Source organism: Ipomoea triloba, chromosome 11 (assembly GCF_003576645.1).
Source record: "Ipomoea triloba cultivar NCNSP0323 chromosome 11, ASM357664v1".
Taxonomy (NCBI): Eukaryota; Viridiplantae; Streptophyta; class Magnoliopsida; order Solanales; family Convolvulaceae; genus Ipomoea; species Ipomoea triloba.
Genome location: NC_044926.1, coordinates 13,808,177 through 13,826,087, shown reverse-complemented (window position 1 = coordinate 13,826,087; position 17,911 = coordinate 13,808,177). Strand labels below are relative to the sequence as shown.

The window sequence follows — 17,911 nt, the reverse complement described above, 5'->3', positions numbered from 1 at the left end:
ACACAAGTTTTTTGTCTATATAATTTTTTATTTTTTATTTTTTTTAAAAACTCAGCTGGTGCAGGTGGGGCGCCTTGAGGGTGCCCTCACTTAATATTAGAGTTATACTACATCTACTCCCAAATTATACTCCCTCAACTTTACTCCATGTGGCAAATAAGGATTGGACATTTTCATCATGTGGTTCCCAGGATAGGTGTCTACATCAAAAGTTTATGAGAGGGGTACGAGTTGGGAGTATGAAATGGGAGTCCATATAGTATTTTCCTTAATATTATTTCTCCCTCTTTTTTTTTTTTTTTTTTTCTCCTCATCTTGAGATGTTTTAACCCTAATTGATTAACCCAAGAATTTAGGAATAGAATTAAGTTTGCCAAATGCAAGAAACCAACTAAAAACAAACGTCCAACCATATACCTTGGCAACTACGACAAAGATAAACCCAAGAATGTTGCAAGTTGTTATTGTCATCATTGGCAATAACACCATCTGTCCATCTCAACTCTTAGTAGTTCACTAGTTCCTAGTTATTAACCCCCCCCCCCCCCCCCCCCCCCCACCACTGCTCTAGCAAAAGAAGTGTGCTAGGAATAGATGGAGAGCTTGAGGAGGGGATAACAATGGAAGGGATAAGGCTAGACTTGTTTTGATAAAAGGAAGGGGTGAGAAGAATAGAGATAAAATCAGGAAGATGGATAAAAGAATCCAAAAACTTGGGTGGTGGAACGGACTAACTCTGAATGGCGTCACTTGTCAAAATCCAAAAGGGATGCATTAATTGATGGGACACTAAAGAGACTTCAAACTTGTTTAAAAAGTTGAAGCTTGTACTTTAAAACCCTATTCAATCCAATAACTGTTCAAAAAGAGAAGGACTTGTGGCTTTTCCTCTACTTTCTCGTGTTGTCAACTCCTCACACCACAAGAAAGTGAGAAACTAGATGATGGGTGAATACGAGGAGTCCGGTGGTTGTCCTTGGCAATGGCCAAGTGGTCGGCCTTAGAGGGCATTTGGTACTTTCTCAGCAATTAAATTCCCGGTAAAATGTTTCCAACGAATATATTTGATGGGAATGACTTTACTAGGAAAATTAATTAGCATGTTTGGTGTTACCTTGAAAACATAACAATTAAATTACGTGAAAAATTGATTAACACGTTTGGTTCATTTAAGCTTTCCAGGAAAATTTTTAAAATCTCTAATATATCATTGTTACATACAAACATTAAAAAAACGTAACAGATAATTAAGAGTTTAATAAATTACTTGTAAATTAATAAACTAGGTCATATGCCACAAGTTTCCAGTATGCAACAAGAATATATATATATATATATATATATATATATATATATGCAGTACTACATATTTATATACATAGGAATATATACACGTAATGCATCGTCTACAAATATAATATATCTGGATATTTTGCTAAAGAATGTGTAATGGTGGAAGAGTCAAATTTCTAATATTTATAATAGATTTTTAACATGAAAGTATGACTCTTTGTGATTCAGTAGGTTGAGAAAGTAGCTATGAACATATACTACATTGTAACAGAGTCAGTAGTACTAAAAAAAACATGAAAGTATGACATTAAAAAGAATAAATATGTAATAATTGAATAAAGTTGGCAGATTCTCAGTAAACCAAGAAAAAGATTCACATCCTCTTGGGTGGGATTTACTTTCCTTGATATCATGGAATGCGATTCTCATTGACCTAAACTTTCTTAAGTCAAAGATTGCACCAAACGTGGGAATAATTATTCCACTTTTTAAATCCACAGAAAAGTTCAAACTTTCTTGGCTACTAAACGCCCTCTTAGTGTAGTCCATCCTTAGCTTCAAGACACATTTTCTTTTATTTGGGATGAGAGTAATTTGGGTGATCGATTTGCTTCCATGTTTAGGGATATGATATTACTTACCTTTTCCTAGTTAGTTAATTTATAATCTATGAAAGAGATTTTAGAGATTTATTTTCTTATTTTAGATGATGACATTACTTGTTTTGAAGTGTATAAATATCTTTAAATAAAAATGGCTTGTAAGGAATTCACAATTTCTATGACGTAAAACAATAAATGATCTTTACAACCCGGCCCCTAACAATTTTCAATTACTCTTCCAAAATATCAACATTGTGTAGGCCAATCGCGAACTGCACAAGTCACAAAATCAATAATTATAAATACATATACTGATAATAATGATGGATATATAAGGTCAAAACTTACTTAAAAAATGTTGTATTCAAATATTGGCGAGTAGAAACCTCACTGTGGCAAGCTCTGCACTGTGTTTCCTCGCTTTAGTCAGAATGTTTGTTGCCGCACCATAGTTTGTTTGTTTGCAACGTTTTCTATTTTTGAAATGAGCATATTTGACTTCCAAATTCAAATGCAACCCTGTTGGTTGATGAGTGGATCGGTGGATGTTAAACTTTCAATTCATATCATTCTTAAATTATTTTTAACATATTTAATTCTCAATAACCTCTTTTTCATTCGATTTTAAACTAAAACATACATTTATTACATCTTCTATATAACTATATAAGTTGTCAAAGACCTTGTGGTCTAGCGGCACCCGGTGTCCTAATTAACACTCCCACATGAATGATGGGAGTGGATTCGAGCCTCTCAAAAGAAAAATATATAACTATATAAGCCATGCAATGATGAAGTATGAAGGGGACGATTATGTATGTCATGTTGCCAAGATGTTTTTGTGATGATGGTCGATATGTTCATGGAATTGACTGTTGAATCTACCTTTTTGAGATGTTATGTTAAATAATATTGATTAATTACATATTAAATTGTACTTCACATTCTTACTTAATTCAAATAATATTGTGATTGAATCAAATTTGTATTTAAATATAATATAACTAAAAATACTCAAATAAATAACATGTCAATTACACTCAGAATTTAAAATTTGATTCAAATGTATAGTTTTAATAATTCAAATAATATGAATAGCATCTAACATTATTAAGTGTAAATAAATAGGTTACAATAAGATAAGTAGACAGAGAATATATAAGATATACATGTAATAGTAGGTAAAATAAAAGAATATGTTAAATGTTAATGAATTTAATTATAATGGTGAGTAGATAGGTAAATAGATAAAGACCTCATATGTGGGGTAGATAGTTAGGTTGTTAGGGTAGATCGATATGATAAGTTGAAATTTGTAAATAATGACAATGATGATTAATTATCGAGTTATTTTTTTTCATTTTAAAAATATAAAAAATTTGCTTTTCAAATTTATGCGTTACACTTGTGTGAGACCGTCTCATGGATCCTTATTCGTGAGACGAGTCGGGTCGGGTCGAAACAACGTACAAACGTCATACTTATATATGCAAATGTCATACTTATATGCTCAAATATAATACTAATCAGAAATACAATTTTTGTTACTTGTAAGAGAAAAAATATTACATTTTTCATTTACTTATAAGAGAAAATATAATACTTTTAAATCAAAATGGAGAAGTATTGTATTTTCCCTAAAAAGTATTATTTTTTTTTTGGTAAATTGCTCCAGGAGGCACGGGAGCTGGCCTAAGGGGAATTGTTACCTTCTAGGAATTGAACTCAAGTTCTCCCAAAATTCCTCCCCACAAAGAGAACTCACTTGCCACTTGAACTACCCCACTGAGTTACCATTAAAAGTATTATATTTAGGCTTATAAGTATCAAAAAAATTATTCCTAACTAGTATTACATTTGAGCATATAAGTATGACATTTGTGCGTATAAGTATTACATTTTCATCTTGACCCGACCCGTCTCATGTAAGATGGTCTAACACAAGTTTTTGCCTAAATTTATTTGTTAACATGAAGACAAAGAAACAATGAAAATTATTTTATAAATAAAGACTCACAATAAATTAAATTATAAATAAATCGAATCAAGTTTCGTACGATCAAATCTTATCAAAGAGGGCCAATGATCATGTAGTCTAGTGATACGAAATGATTCTCCCAAATAGGAGGTCATGGGTTTGAGCCCCAATGAGAACTGTATTGACTCTTGAGCCCCAATGAGAGTTGTATCAAGGTAGACCCAGATCCATGTTCACAATTTAAAAATTCTATTCACACTTTTGTTATATTCAAAAATGGTGTTATTCTATTAAATATAAAGTTATGAAATTGTGAATATAGAATTATGAAATTGTGAACATAGAGTTCTGAAATTGTAAAAATAAAGTTATGAAATTGTGAACATAGAGTTCTGTAATTGTGAATAGAGTTAATTCCAGAAATGGTCCTTCGACTATTGCTTTTTACCAATTTTTATCCTCGACTTTTAATTTTACCAAAGTTGATTTCTTAATTACTGATTTTGTACCAATTTTGGTTCTTCTAACTTCTGTTAAATCTATGTTAAATAGGTGTTAAAATTGAGAGCAAAAATGGAAAACCAAATATTTTAACATTTCTTCCCCTGTTGATGTAGCCCACATTCTAATTGGTCAATAATTAACTATTAAGCTGTTTTCATACTATTGATAGCATAATTTGTGGCAAATTATGTTGTGGACCCAGGTCCACCTTCCAAAACTACGTCGTTTTTGTCTCTCTTTTTTTTTTTTTTTAAATTAGTAAACATATTGTTGAATATAGAGTTGTCCAAAAATGTGTGAATGTAGAGGTTTCAAAGTGTGAATGTGGAGTATAGAAATCGTGAATGTAGATTTATGATTGTGTGAATGTAGAGTTGCCTAGAAATGTGTGAATGTGGAGGTTTCAAATTGTGAATATGGAGTATAGAAATCGTGAATGTAGAGTTATGCATGTGTGAATTTGTAATAGAGTTAAAAAGTTCTAGCAACTTGTAGCCCTGTAATGTGTGAATATGGTGTATAGGACCTGTGAATATAAAGTTTTGAATGTGTGAATGCATAACAGTGTAATATAGTTACTAAACATATAATCCTGTAATGTGTGAATGTGGAGTTTACAAATTGTGAATGTAGAGTATAGTGTATGTGAATGTAGAGTATAGTGTATATGAATGTAGACCCAGGTCCACCTTGCAAGGTGGACCTGGATCCACGGCATAACAACCCATAATTTGTTGCGCGGGCTTTGGGTGTTAGGCCGAGGGAAATAGATGGGTTTATTGGACCACATTGACAGCAACTGTTCCGTTGAAATGTCAAATGTGGGTAAGTTAGTTGCTAATTAACCTTTGAGAAATCTAATTTATTGACAAACACAAATCGTCAACAACTTAGATTGTAACATATGAGCATTCTCAGGCGATAATTAAATGAACATCTTTGACAAAGGACTTGGTATCTATGCACTCGATTTGTCTGTAGCTCGGAGGACAAGGCGGGTGTTGAGGCAAAACACAAATTAACATGGGATTCTAAGTTAAATTACGGAGTATTTTAGTCTTAACAAAACTCTTCCTCCCAGTTAATTAATGCTAACATTAATTTGAAAACGTAGTTTTTTCAAATATATGCTTTTTGTTTCTGGAGTTAAATTCTTTTAGTGTGGTGAAGCACATTGTGCTCAAATGGCATGTATTAATTCTCGCATATGAGAGGGGTCATGAGATCGAACCTCGTAGAGGCGATTAACTCAAGTATGTATGAACAGATATTACAATATAATAGTAGGGTTAGTTGTATTAAAAAAAAATTCTTCTAGTATTAAGGGCATCTCAATGGTTCTCCTCTTTTTTTGCCAAATTGTGGATCCAACTCTTCCATATCACTTTATAATCTCCTCTCCTATTTTCTCTCCAATCCTTCGCCCTACTCATTCAAACTCCAATACTCTGTAATATTTTTTTTGAGTACTACTGACTCTATTACAATGTAGTATCTGTTCATAGCTACTTTCTCAACCTACTGAAGCACAACGAGTCAACAGTTGCCTCCACTGAGGCTCGAACCCACTCCCATCATCCATGTGAGAGTGTTAATCGGGACACCGGATGCCACTTGACCACAAGGTCTTATAATTATAACTAGTTTTATACGCGCATTGCGCGAATGTGTTAATGCCCAATGTTTATATTTAAATAAATATTTGAAAGTATATCAATGCAAGATTATATAGGAGAAGTTTATACATGGGTAATTGAATGGCGAATTTTTTTATTTAAATATCTAACTCAAAGTATATGAATCCAAGATAATATAGAAAATTCATTATAATTATTACTAAAATAAATGTTTGCAATCTTTTAAAATCGATAGTCTAAATATTTGGTCTAAAAATGATAGTCTAAATAAATACTATTTTTAATTTGAATTTTTCTAAGTGTTCTTAATTCTCTTTTGAGTAACATTGTCATTGTCTTCATCTTTACTATTTGTTCTCTTCCTTTTTGTTGGTAGTGTGTTATTTGCAATTCGGTTATTGTTGGTAGCATAGATGACAACGTCATGCAATGAGATTATGATATAGGAGCTATGGACTTTCCTTTAGGTGTTTTGCTTGGGGTTCATTTGGTTCAACCATTATTGTTGAATAAGTTATTGTGGATAAAGAAATCCCTAGTTTAAGAAAAAAGATTAAATAAATTAATAAAAATTTGAAAATTTAAAATATTATGTATTCCAAAGATATTAAAAGGTAGTTTCTCACTTCAATTTGCTGAGTAATGGGTTATTTGAGTACTTTCATTATCAACAAATCCCCCCAGTAGTTAATATGATTGGTTTCAAACTATTCTTTTTTATTTTTTTCATGGTATTAAAAAAATACATATGTATCATTTTTTGGTGTAACTACTAATTTATTTAATTCAATAAGAGTAAAATAGAGTGATTCCGNTGAATGTAGACCCAGGTCCACCTTGCAAGGTGGACCTGGATCCACGGCATAACAACCCATAATTTGTTGCGCGGGCTTTGGGTGTTAGGCCGAGGGAAATAGATGGGTTTATTGGACCACATTGACAGCAACTGTTCCGTTGAAATGTCAAATGTGGGTAAGTTAGTTGCTAATTAACCTTTGAGAAATCTAATTTATTGACAAACACAAATCGTCAACAACTTAGATTGTAACATATGAGCATTCTCAGGCGATAATTAAATGAACATCTTTGACAAAGGACTTGGTATCTATGCACTCGATTTGTCTGTAGCTCGGAGGACAAGGCGGGTGTTGAGGCAAAACACAAATTAACATGGGATTCTAAGTTAAATTACGGAGTATTTTAGTCTTAACAAAACTCTTCCTCCCAGTTAATTAATGCTAACATTAATTTGAAAACGTAGTTTTTTCAAATATATGCTTTTTGTTTCTGGAGTTAAATTCTTTTAGTGTGGTGAAGCACATTGTGCTCAAATGGCATGTATTAATTCTCGCATATGAGAGGGGTCATGAGATCGAACCTCGTAGAGGCGATTAACTCAAGTATGTATGAACAGATATTACAATATAATAGTAGGGTTAGTTGTATTAAAAAAAAATTCTTCTAGTATTAAGGGCATCTCAATGGTTCTCCTCTTTTTTTGCCAAATTGTGGATCCAACTCTTCCATATCACTTTATAATCTCCTCTCCTATTTTCTCTCCAATCCTTCGCCCTACTCATTCAAACTCCAATACTCTGTAATATTTTTTTTGAGTACTACTGACTCTATTACAATGTAGTATCTGTTCATAGCTACTTTCTCAACCTACTGAAGCACAACGAGTCAACAGTTGCCTCCACTGAGGCTCGAACCCACTCCCATCATCCATGTGAGAGTGTTAATCGGGACACCGGATGCCACTTGACCACAAGGTCTTATAATTATAACTAGTTTTATACGCGCATTGCGCGAATGTGTTAATGCCCAATGTTTATATTTAAATAAATATTTGAAAGTATATCAATGCAAGATTATATAGGAGAAGTTTATACATGGGTAATTGAATGGCGAATTTTTTTATTTAAATATCTAACTCAAAGTATATGAATCCAAGATAATATAGAAAATTCATTATAATTATTACTAAAATAAATGTTTGCAATCTTTTAAAATCGATAGTCTAAATATTTGGTCTAAAAATGATAGTCTAAATAAATACTATTTTTAATTTGAATTTTTCTAAGTGTTCTTAATTCTCTTTTGAGTAACATTGTCATTGTCTTCATCTTTACTATTTGTTCTCTTCCTTTTTGTTGGTAGTGTGTTATTTGCAATTCGGTTATTGTTGGTAGCATAGATGACAACGTCATGCAATGAGATTATGATATAGGAGCTATGGACTTTCCTTTAGGTGTTTTGCTTGGGGTTCATTTGGTTCAACCATTATTGTTGAATAAGTTATTGTGGATAAAGAAATCCCTAGTTTAAGAAAAAAGATTAAATAAATTAATAAAAATTTGAAAATTTAAAATATTATGTATTCCAAAGATATTAAAAGGTAGTTTCTCACTTCAATTTGCTGAGTAATGGGTTATTTGAGTACTTTCATTATCAACAAATCCCCCCAGTAGTTAATATGATTGGTTTCAAACTATTCTTTTTTATTTTTTTCATGGTATTAAAAAAATACATATGTATCATTTTTTGGTGTAACTACTAATTTATTTAATTCAATAAGAGTAAAATAGAGTGATTCCACTAATTTATTTAATTCAATAAGAGTAAAATAGAGTGATTCCGCTTATTTATTTAATTCAATAAGAGTAAAATAGAGTGATTCCGCTTCAATTTTTAATTCAATAAGAGTAAAATAGAGTGATTCCGCTTCAATTTATTGGGTTAGTATTTGAGTACTCTCTTTGTCAACCAATCCCCAAGTAGTTAATATAATTAGTTTCAAATTATTTTTAAAAAAAATTTCATAGTATTAATAAAATACTAGGTAAATAAATATATAACATTATTTTGTACTATAACTTTGATATTTAATTACAAGATATTGTAAAATTAAGATAATGGACAATGTAATGAATATCAATTCATAAATTTGAATGTAAAGAATCTTTGCATGAGAGAAAATAAAGACAGTATAACTAATGAAATTATTTCTCTTATTTAATTTAATTTTTTGATAATGAATAATTTTTTCAAATAAAGGTATTGTAGACACATAATTCTAAATTAAAGAAATACATATGTATCATTTTTTGTTGTAACTACTAATTTATTTAATTTAATAAGAGTAAAATAGAGTGAGAAACTTAATTATGTCAAATTTGATTGAGATGAGATTCGAACCTAAGACCTTTCTTATAGAAATTAATGGGTAAGTTAAAAGTTAACGGAATTTTAACGGAGAAGAGAATATTTAACGGAAAACTTAACGGATAATCATAAAAGTAAGGTTAAATTAGGTAATCTCTATTAATAATATTAATCTGAATTATCTTAACCATCTATTTGATTAAATAATTCATCTGAACCATCCATTTGATTAAATAATTTGACCGCCATTTTTTCTACCCATTTTAGGTCTAACTCTCTTTGGCTCTTATTAGTATATATATATATATATATATATATATATATATATATATATAGTAGATTTTGATTTTAAATAAAAATTAATATAGAAATTTACAAAATAAAATAACAAATATATGTTTGTGTTGTTAAACACATACTTTCTCAACCTGTTGAAGCACAAAAAGTTAGCACTGCTTCCACTGAAGCTCGATCTCGTGACTTTCCATATGAGAGAGTCACTACATGCTATTATTTGAGCACAAGGCTAATAACATACATTATTTAATATTGCTCTGGAGAGAAAGTTATTTTCAAAGAAATTATCTTCTCTTCCTTCCAACCATTATCTCACTTTTTCTCTCCCTTTCTCCCCTCTTTCTCCTAGGAGATGTCCTAAAAAGACTATGGCCCTGTTTGATAAATAATCAACCTATCAGCCAAATTTGGCTTATTTGACCACTATTAGTTGTTTGGTTAATAAGCTTTTTGCAACTCCAAAATGCTAAAATTCAAAAGGCTACTCAAAGCAGCCTTTTCAATTAGCTTTTTGAGAAAAGAAATTATACCAAACAGCTATCAGCTAACAGCTAATTTATCAAACAACTTTCTACAATCAGCTAATATTATCAACAAATCATACCTTTTAACCCAAACAGCTAACCAAATCAGCCAACAGCCATTTACCAAACAAGGCCTATTTCTTTCCAAAGTAACTTTCTCTACAAGTTTTTATGAATATGATAGGCAATGTAAAATTATATTTTTATCCAGGTTTAAGTACTTTATTAATGAGGGAAAAAAGTGGCTCTCTCTCTAGGTTTTCTCTCTAGAGAGTTTTCTCCCTAGTTTCTCTAGGGTTTCTTGGCTTTTGTCCGTTTTTTTGCTTTTGCTGTCTGTTTTCGACTCCCAGGCTTATTCGATCTTTGTTCTTTTCCCTATTCGGCTATCATGGATATCAGTGCTATTGAAGATAGATGTGCAGATCTCACGATAGATAAGGAAGAAGTGGGAGGTCTTGAGGCTCCTGATGTGCATGGCCCTTCTGAACAACCTTCTCATTGGGAGGTGGTTGGCCGCTTCCTTACTGACCGTTTAATCAAGTTTGAGCATATGCAGCAAGTTCTTGCATCGGTTTGGCAGCCAATTATGGGTATGCGAGTCCTATCTCTTGAAGACAACCTGTTTCTATTCCAATTCCCTCATTACAAGGATGTGCAACGAGTTTTCGATGACGGACCTTGGTCGTATGAAAACAATCTTCTGGTGTGTAAGCAGGTTGCGATCGGCTTTCGACCGGAGGATGTGGTGTTAGACTCGGTCGACTTTTGGATCCAGATTGATGGTTTGCCGTCTGTTTATGCAACAAGCGATTTTATACAGCAAATCAGGAACTATGTTGGTTCTTTCTTGTCTGTTGATCCGAATAACTTTGGTTCAGGTCGCCGAAGCTATTATCGTATTAGGGTTCGAATAAATGTTTTAACCCCTTTGAAACGTAGGATGAAGTTGAATCGCAGAGATGGAACTTCTCAATGGGTAACCTTTAAGTATGAAAGGTTAAGTATCTTCTGCTTCTGCTGTGGTTTACTTGGTCACTCCGACAAGTTTTGTAGGATGGTGTATGAAAAGGGTATTAGCCCCGATAACTTCCCGTATGGAGCATGGCTGCGTGCGGGTTCTAGACGTCAGGTGCAACCTGTGGGCGCAAAGTGGTTACTTGCTGAGCTTCCTTCAAAACCAAATGTCACACCATCATCTGATATTCTTGTTAGCCCGCTGGAATTAGTAGAGAGAGTGGAAAGCAGTGGTCTGCAAGGCGATCTAAAGCGCCGTAGGGATGACACGATTGAAAGTAGTGACACGCACGGAAAGGATATTGTAATGTCAGATGGTCCAAAAAACTTGCAGTTGGCGGGTCTGGAGAGCCAATCCCGCCCTTCCCAATGAGTACCCTATGTTGGAATTGTCGGGGTATGGGTAGCTCCCGGACAATTCGTGAATTATTGGACATGGTGTCCAAACAGCGCCCTAGTTTTGTTTTTATCATGGAAACAAAATCTACTACGAGCCAGATGGAAAGAGTGCGTGTACGAATGGGGTATGAAGGTTTGTTTTGTGTTGATCGGGTGGGCTTAGGTGGTGGTTTAGCATTGTTCTGGAGGGATTCAGGGATGGCATCTCTCATTAGCTTCTCAACCAATCATATTGATGTTGAAGTACACTTGCCAGGGAAACTGGTTTGGAGGCTAACGGGTTTCTATGGACATCCCGAGAGATCCAAGAGACAACTGTCATGGGACCTCCTTCGTAAGCTCAAAGAGGACTCATCTCTGCCATGGGCTGTAATTGGTGATTTCAACGATATTACCTCCCAAGCAGAGAAACGTGGTACGCATACTCATCCTATTATGCTCATTGATGGGTTTAATACGGCATTAAATGATTGCAATCTGTTTGATATGGGAATGAGGGGGAATCAGTTCACGTGGGAACGGGGTCGTGGAACTGATGCTTGGGTCGAGGAGCGACTTGATAGGGTTGTAGCTTCTATTGAATGGGCTGATTTGTTTGGCGAGGTAGTGGTGCACAATCATTACACTCTATCGTCAGATCACTGTGCAATTTTTATGGACTTGGAGTTTCGGCCTACTCATCCTGGTAGAAGGAAATTCAAGTTTGAATCAGCATGGTGTAACACCCCAAAAATTCGTTCAAGCCTTACTACCGATAATTAATTCCTTGGGTAATTTAATTAATTCCAATTGGGCTAATTCTTTCAATTTAATATATATACATATATATATATTCTTGAGCCTAATTTGATTATTCTAATCAAGAGCCCAATTAATTGAATTTATTCTTGTAAGGGATTTTATTCAATTTGGATCCTTACAATATTTGTAATTAAATATTCCTACAAGCCCAATTTCTTGATCATATATTATATAATATATATGTAATGTTCCTAAGACATTTTATGGGCTTCCTTATTCTAATTCTTATAATTAATTGTAAGGGGTGAATTCATTTAGCCCAACTTACTAGTCTTGGACATATATTTAATTCTTGTAAGCCATTATAATATGTACTTAAGCCCATCTCATATTAAAGTCTTACACCCTAAATATTGTATGTATTCTTAGTATATATTTTGATGATCAAAATACCCTAAAAGCTTTCATTCCTCTTCCTCCCTCCCTACACTCTCACGCCATTTTCACCATTCTTGTATCCAAAAATTGATCTTCATTTCCCTACAAGTTTCCAAGTCAAGATTTCTCTTTTATGCTTGTCTAGGAGTGGGTAAGTGCATCTAGCCTAGAATCTACCTTGCATTTTGTGGTTTGGTTAGTCTTTTGCATATTCTTATAAATGTTCTTTTGGGGTTCTTTGGGTAAAAGATGATCATCAAGAAGGTGGGGCTTTGTGAGCTTGCTTGAGGCTTGTTGGATTAGGAAAAAGCTCTTTGAGGTAACCACTATGTCCATCAAAACTATTTTTATTCACTCATATTCTATATGATGTTCTTGGTGTTGGAAATCCTGAAAATTCCTTGTGATTAGCCTATTTTGTTGAATCTATTTGTTGGATTTCATCTTGATCCTTTGATTAGTGTTGTATGATCATTGATGGTTTGGATTTCCATGTCTTTGGCCTCTAAATTGGATGAAATGTTGGTGTATTGGGTCTGATTTTGCTCTCTGGAAATACCTCTTTCGTGTCTGCTGTTGATGTTCTGGAACTGGGGTTGGAGTTGACCTTGCGGAGGTCCTCGGCGGCACAATGTAACCCGCCGGGGAGTTCCGCAAGGCCAAGGCGGTTGGGTTGGCCGGAGAGTGGTGTTCCGTTGAGGCAGTCCGCCTCCTTCCTTCGGAGGAGTGCGGCGGAAGACGGTGTTCCGTCAGTGTGTTCCGCAAGTTCTCTGGGAATCTGCTCCCAGAGGCTGCTTTGTGATGTTGTTGTCTGTTGTTTCTCCTTTGTTCCTGATTATTGTTGGATTGTTTTGTGGAGTATTTTACCATGTCTTTGGAGTATTTATCCATGCCTTTTGTTGGGTAATTACTACCTTGTCTTGGAGATTTATTCGTGTCTTTGGTTTCCCTTTTTGTACTCTTGGTCTATTGATTCTTGATATTCATTTACCTGGGAGTTTGTTTGTGTTCATAGATGAGATGAACACTTTGTTTGGTTGTTTTGGGCTGAGGTTGGAGTATGAGTATGTGATGTTGGTTGTTGGTATCATTGGAGTTTGTTGGGTGAACTAGTTGTGCTACTATTGTTGGTATTCGGGTTCATTACCCCTGTGATTGGGTTCATTACCCCCGTGATTGGGTCGATGACCCCTGTGATTGGACTTAGGTCCCTGTGATTGGACTACGGTCCCTGTGATTGGGTTCATTACCCCGTGATTGGGTTCATTACCCCCGTGATTGGGTCGATTCACCCCTGTGATTGGACTTCGGTCCCTGTGATTGGGTTTTTACCCCTGTGTACTTGGTCTCTGATTGGGATTGGGTTTGATATGATGCTTGGTGAGAGGTTGGGTGGTTGGTGTTGGGTTTCCTTTCGGTTCTTTGGTTATGAGTCCTTGTTTATTCTGTTGATATCTCGTGGTTCTCAATTATGATTGATTGTTCCTTATGATTGTGTTCAGTTGGTATCTCGTTTGTGGATTCGTTATATATATATATTCCTTGTTGGATATTGGCTTCGTTTGGATGAGTCTTGGTTCGTGATTCGTTCAGTTTATCATTGTTGAGTATCCGATTTGAACTATTGAACAGTTTGTTGGTGTTTATATTCTATATGGGTGTGTAAACCTATTTACAAACTTATATGTATATCTATACTTCCTTGCGGGTGTGAATGGTGGTTACTTAGCAGTCTTTTGCTAATGGTTCTTTGTATGTTTTCCAGGTTTGCCTTAAGTCCTTGCGTGAGCGCGATAGAGATACACCCGTATGAGGAGGCTTAGATAGTGGTTAAGTTTTTAGATTTCTGCTTTGGCCTGTGAGCCATTTGAGACTTTATTATACTCTTGACCAATGATTCGAATAGTGTTGTTTATGGATTGAGGATTTATCTTACTTATATGACAGCTTAGTTTATCTTTATGTTTAGCATGTGCATCTAGGCTGTGTTTATACCTAGATGTGGCATGACGCCCCTTAGGTTTTAAATTCGCTTCCGCTATGTTCTGTTGGGTTGAGTAAGGCAGCTGTTGTGTTGAGATTTTAGCTATCTCAGCTCGTGTAAGGTTGGGGTGTCACAGTTGGTATCAGAGCCTGTGTTGAGGTCTGAGTAGAGATCCTAGGGTTGAACTTTTGAGACTCTAGGACTTGATCAGTAGGAATTAAGATGTTTGAGAATCCTAGGATGTGTGAATTCTAGGAATCGCGGTGAGGACACGCCTTGTTTGTTTATGTTGTTTGTGTTTTGTTAACCTTGTTGTCTGCAGCTTGCGGCTCATCTACTCGGTAAGTCTTAATCGCTTTTGGTTAAGTTGCTTCGTTTTAGTTTTGCCTAGGAGCCTGCCTTAGATTAGGAATAAGTAGTTAGTTGATGCAGAACGATGGATAGCACCGTATGCGTCTAAGCAATCAGAAGATCGGGCGGCTCGTCAAAGAAGACTAATCCACTCGTAGCTTGGAGTTATCGACAGCAATCTACGTTCTTCGGGAATGGCGTCTTCGCGTGTGAAGCGTCGTCGGCAAGATCTTCGTTCACCTCAAGACTTGAAGAACAAGTTCGTGCAGCTGAAGTGCGATAAGAAGACGAAGAAAGCAATAGGAGCTCGAAGACTGAAGACTCGAAGACTCTCGGCTATGAGAGAACGGCACGAGCAAATGCCGACGCGTCAAGGAAGAGTTAAAGCACGCCAAGTAGGAGCTTTCAGGTCGGCCATAAGGAGTCTCGTGCAAGCACTCTAAGGAAGGAACCTCGGTGGCAAGAAATAAATAAAGGAATAAACTAAGCAAGATAGTAAACGACCGAATCAACCGCATATCAAGACCAACCGAAGTGAACCTAAAGGCTAGCTCAATCCCCGAATTTTCCAAAGTGGAGTTGGCCCGTAGTGCTAATGGAGTTCCGTAGAAGACTTAATCTACCGAGCAAGTAAGCAAAGGCGCCCTTGATCGCGCTAAACACAACGATTAAAGTTGAGAGCTGCGTTCCACTACTTTGGATGACCAACAAGAAGAACCAATGAAGAGTGGAAAAATAGGTTGATATGTGTTCGTGCTATTGACCTGCAAGAATCGCAAGAAGAACACCAAGATTTGACCGAACCACCTTACAACGAAGATTGCCAATCGAATAAATAAAGGACTTCTCGTAGAACCCTGAACGATCAAAAGAGCAAGAATTCTTAATGCTAAAGAAGATGCACGCGTTACGTCGGCTTTAGGACCTCGATGTTTCAAAGTACAAGAAAGTAAACCTGGTTTTCAAGATCACCAGTAATCGTAGGCGAATCTCCTTTCAAGATCAGGCGATACCTCCCTAGTTGAACCTACCTTTTCATGAAGCTTCCTCAGGAATCCCTCATTCTGCACCAATCAGTCTTTAGTAATCCATCGCCTTCGACTTCTCCTGGGGTGGCAAAGGTTGTGCGTGTCGTACCTTACGAAGTAGAGCGTATCCGAACTGTAGACCCACGTTGCGTAGGAAGCAAGGTCAAGATCCGTCAATCGGTCAGAGTATCATGGTCAAATCGTCAAGCTGTGGAAACCGCTTAGAGTTGAGAAACTCCTTATTCTTCTTAAATCTGAATTCCTCTTTCATCCTTGAAATCCCAATTATCCTTTTGTTGAGAAATCCCTTCTATATGTTCTAATCATTATTCACATCTCTTGTGGGAAACTAAATTCTTCTTTGTTTCTTGAGACTCCAAATGCCTTTTGCTGAAACATCCCTCCTATTGATTCTAGACCTCATTGCTATCGTCCCTTGAAACCGAATTTCTCTCGTTCCCTTGGAAATTGTATATCCTTTCGTTGAGACGTCCCTTCAGTTTATCTTAAGTCTCATTCTTACCTTCTTTCAAGATTGAATTTCTTTCTTTCCTTTGGAAAATTGCATGCCCTATCGTTGAAAATCATTTATGTCTTTTCAAACCTCATTCCTAATTCTTCTTGGAACCTGATTCCCTTCTTTTCCTTGAATAAGCTGGATACCCTATCGTTGAAAAACTCTTTCCGCGTTTTCAATCTCGTTCCTATCTTTTCTCAAATCCGAGTTCTTTTCATTTCTCTTCTTTGTTGAAAGAACTAGATATTTCCTTGGTTGTAAAATCTCTTCTATCTTTTCAAACGTTGCTATTGTTTGCTTCTTGAAAATACCTTGTGCAAGGTGACAACCTTATTTCCCAAGTTGTAACCTTGGTAATCTTTGATTCTAATCTTAACTTACGTTGTCCTTGAATCTTGAACCATAAACCTTTCATTCTTTTCCTTGTTGGGTCAACGTTTTCTTAATAAGCATGCCCTCTATAACTACTTTCTCTCTCTGTACTACCGTACTAGTTCTAACCTTCTGTCCCCAATACGAATTATCCTTATGCAATGGTTCTGAGTTGGATCTTTCAAGAAAATGGAGTTCGCCTAAGCTGTCAAAAGGTTAAAGCAAAGAAGTGTAGCAGCTCGTTCAGTTGGGAAGATTTGGTAAATCAAGTGACCCTAAGATCGTAGCGTCTACATGTGTCATCGGAAAAGTTGAGTTGGTTCACGAAAGAGTGAAAGCTGCCCATGATCAATAGGAGTCGTATGCCGACCAAGTTAGACTAGATGCGTGATGCGTTTCACGTTTGCTGCTGAAGATATATGTACATGATGCGCTTCGTGATATCCACCTGGAAGTCGTAACGTTCGAAGATGCTCTATCTTACGAAGAGAAGCCAACAAGAATTTTGGACGCCCAGTCAAGAGAAGTGCACCGGCAAGCAATGAAGTCCGTGAAGGCGGTGTGATCCAACCACGTGGCCAAAGGAGCGACCTTGGATATGGGGGATGTGATGAGAAATCAGCTCCAAGCAGTTCGGCATGAGGAGGTCACCCAGTTCAGTTGATAGCTTCCGTGCATATGTTAGATCTTTGTTAGGAATCCTTTTCACCTAAGTAAGTAGCTAGTTTAGTTCTTGCATGCTAGTTTTGGGTTGGGTAAGTTATAAGTTTAGAATGTTAGAAGTTAGTAAGTTCTTGAGTTTAGTTGCATGTTAGTGTGTTCTTGAGTTTAGGATTAGTTGAGCAGTCGTTTTCTTTTCAATCTTTCGTTGAATCCCTTGTTCTCTTTGAATCGTTCTGTTTCAAGTTCCCGTTAGCTTCGAGCTTCGGGGACGAAGCCCCTTTTAAGGGGGGGTAGAGTGTAACACCCCGAAAATTCGTTCAAGCCTTACTACCGATAATTAATTCCTTGGGTAATTTAATTAATTCCAATTGGGCTAATTCTTTCAATTTGATATATATATATAT

At 35.6% G+C, this 17,911-nt stretch overlaps 2 protein-coding genes across 2 annotated transcripts in view; both read left to right on the top strand.

Annotated features, from left to right (window-relative positions):
• The first annotated feature begins 10,388 nt into the window (after positions 1–10,388).
• LOC115995955 lies at positions 10,389–11,387 on the top strand. The gene has a single exon (XM_031235103.1). The coding sequence runs from the start codon at positions 10,389–10,391 to the stop codon at positions 11,385–11,387; it is 999 nt and encodes a 332-aa protein (XP_031090963.1).
• A 26-nt stretch (positions 11,388–11,413) lies between these two features.
• LOC115995954 overlaps positions 11,414–17,911 on the top strand; it is a 13,038-nt gene continuing 6,540 nt past the window's right edge. The window contains exon 1 of the mRNA XM_031235102.1: positions 11,414–12,016. Within this exon, the coding sequence (XP_031090962.1) occupies positions 11,414–12,016 (603 nt within the window). The remainder of the gene's footprint in view (positions 12,017–17,911) is intronic.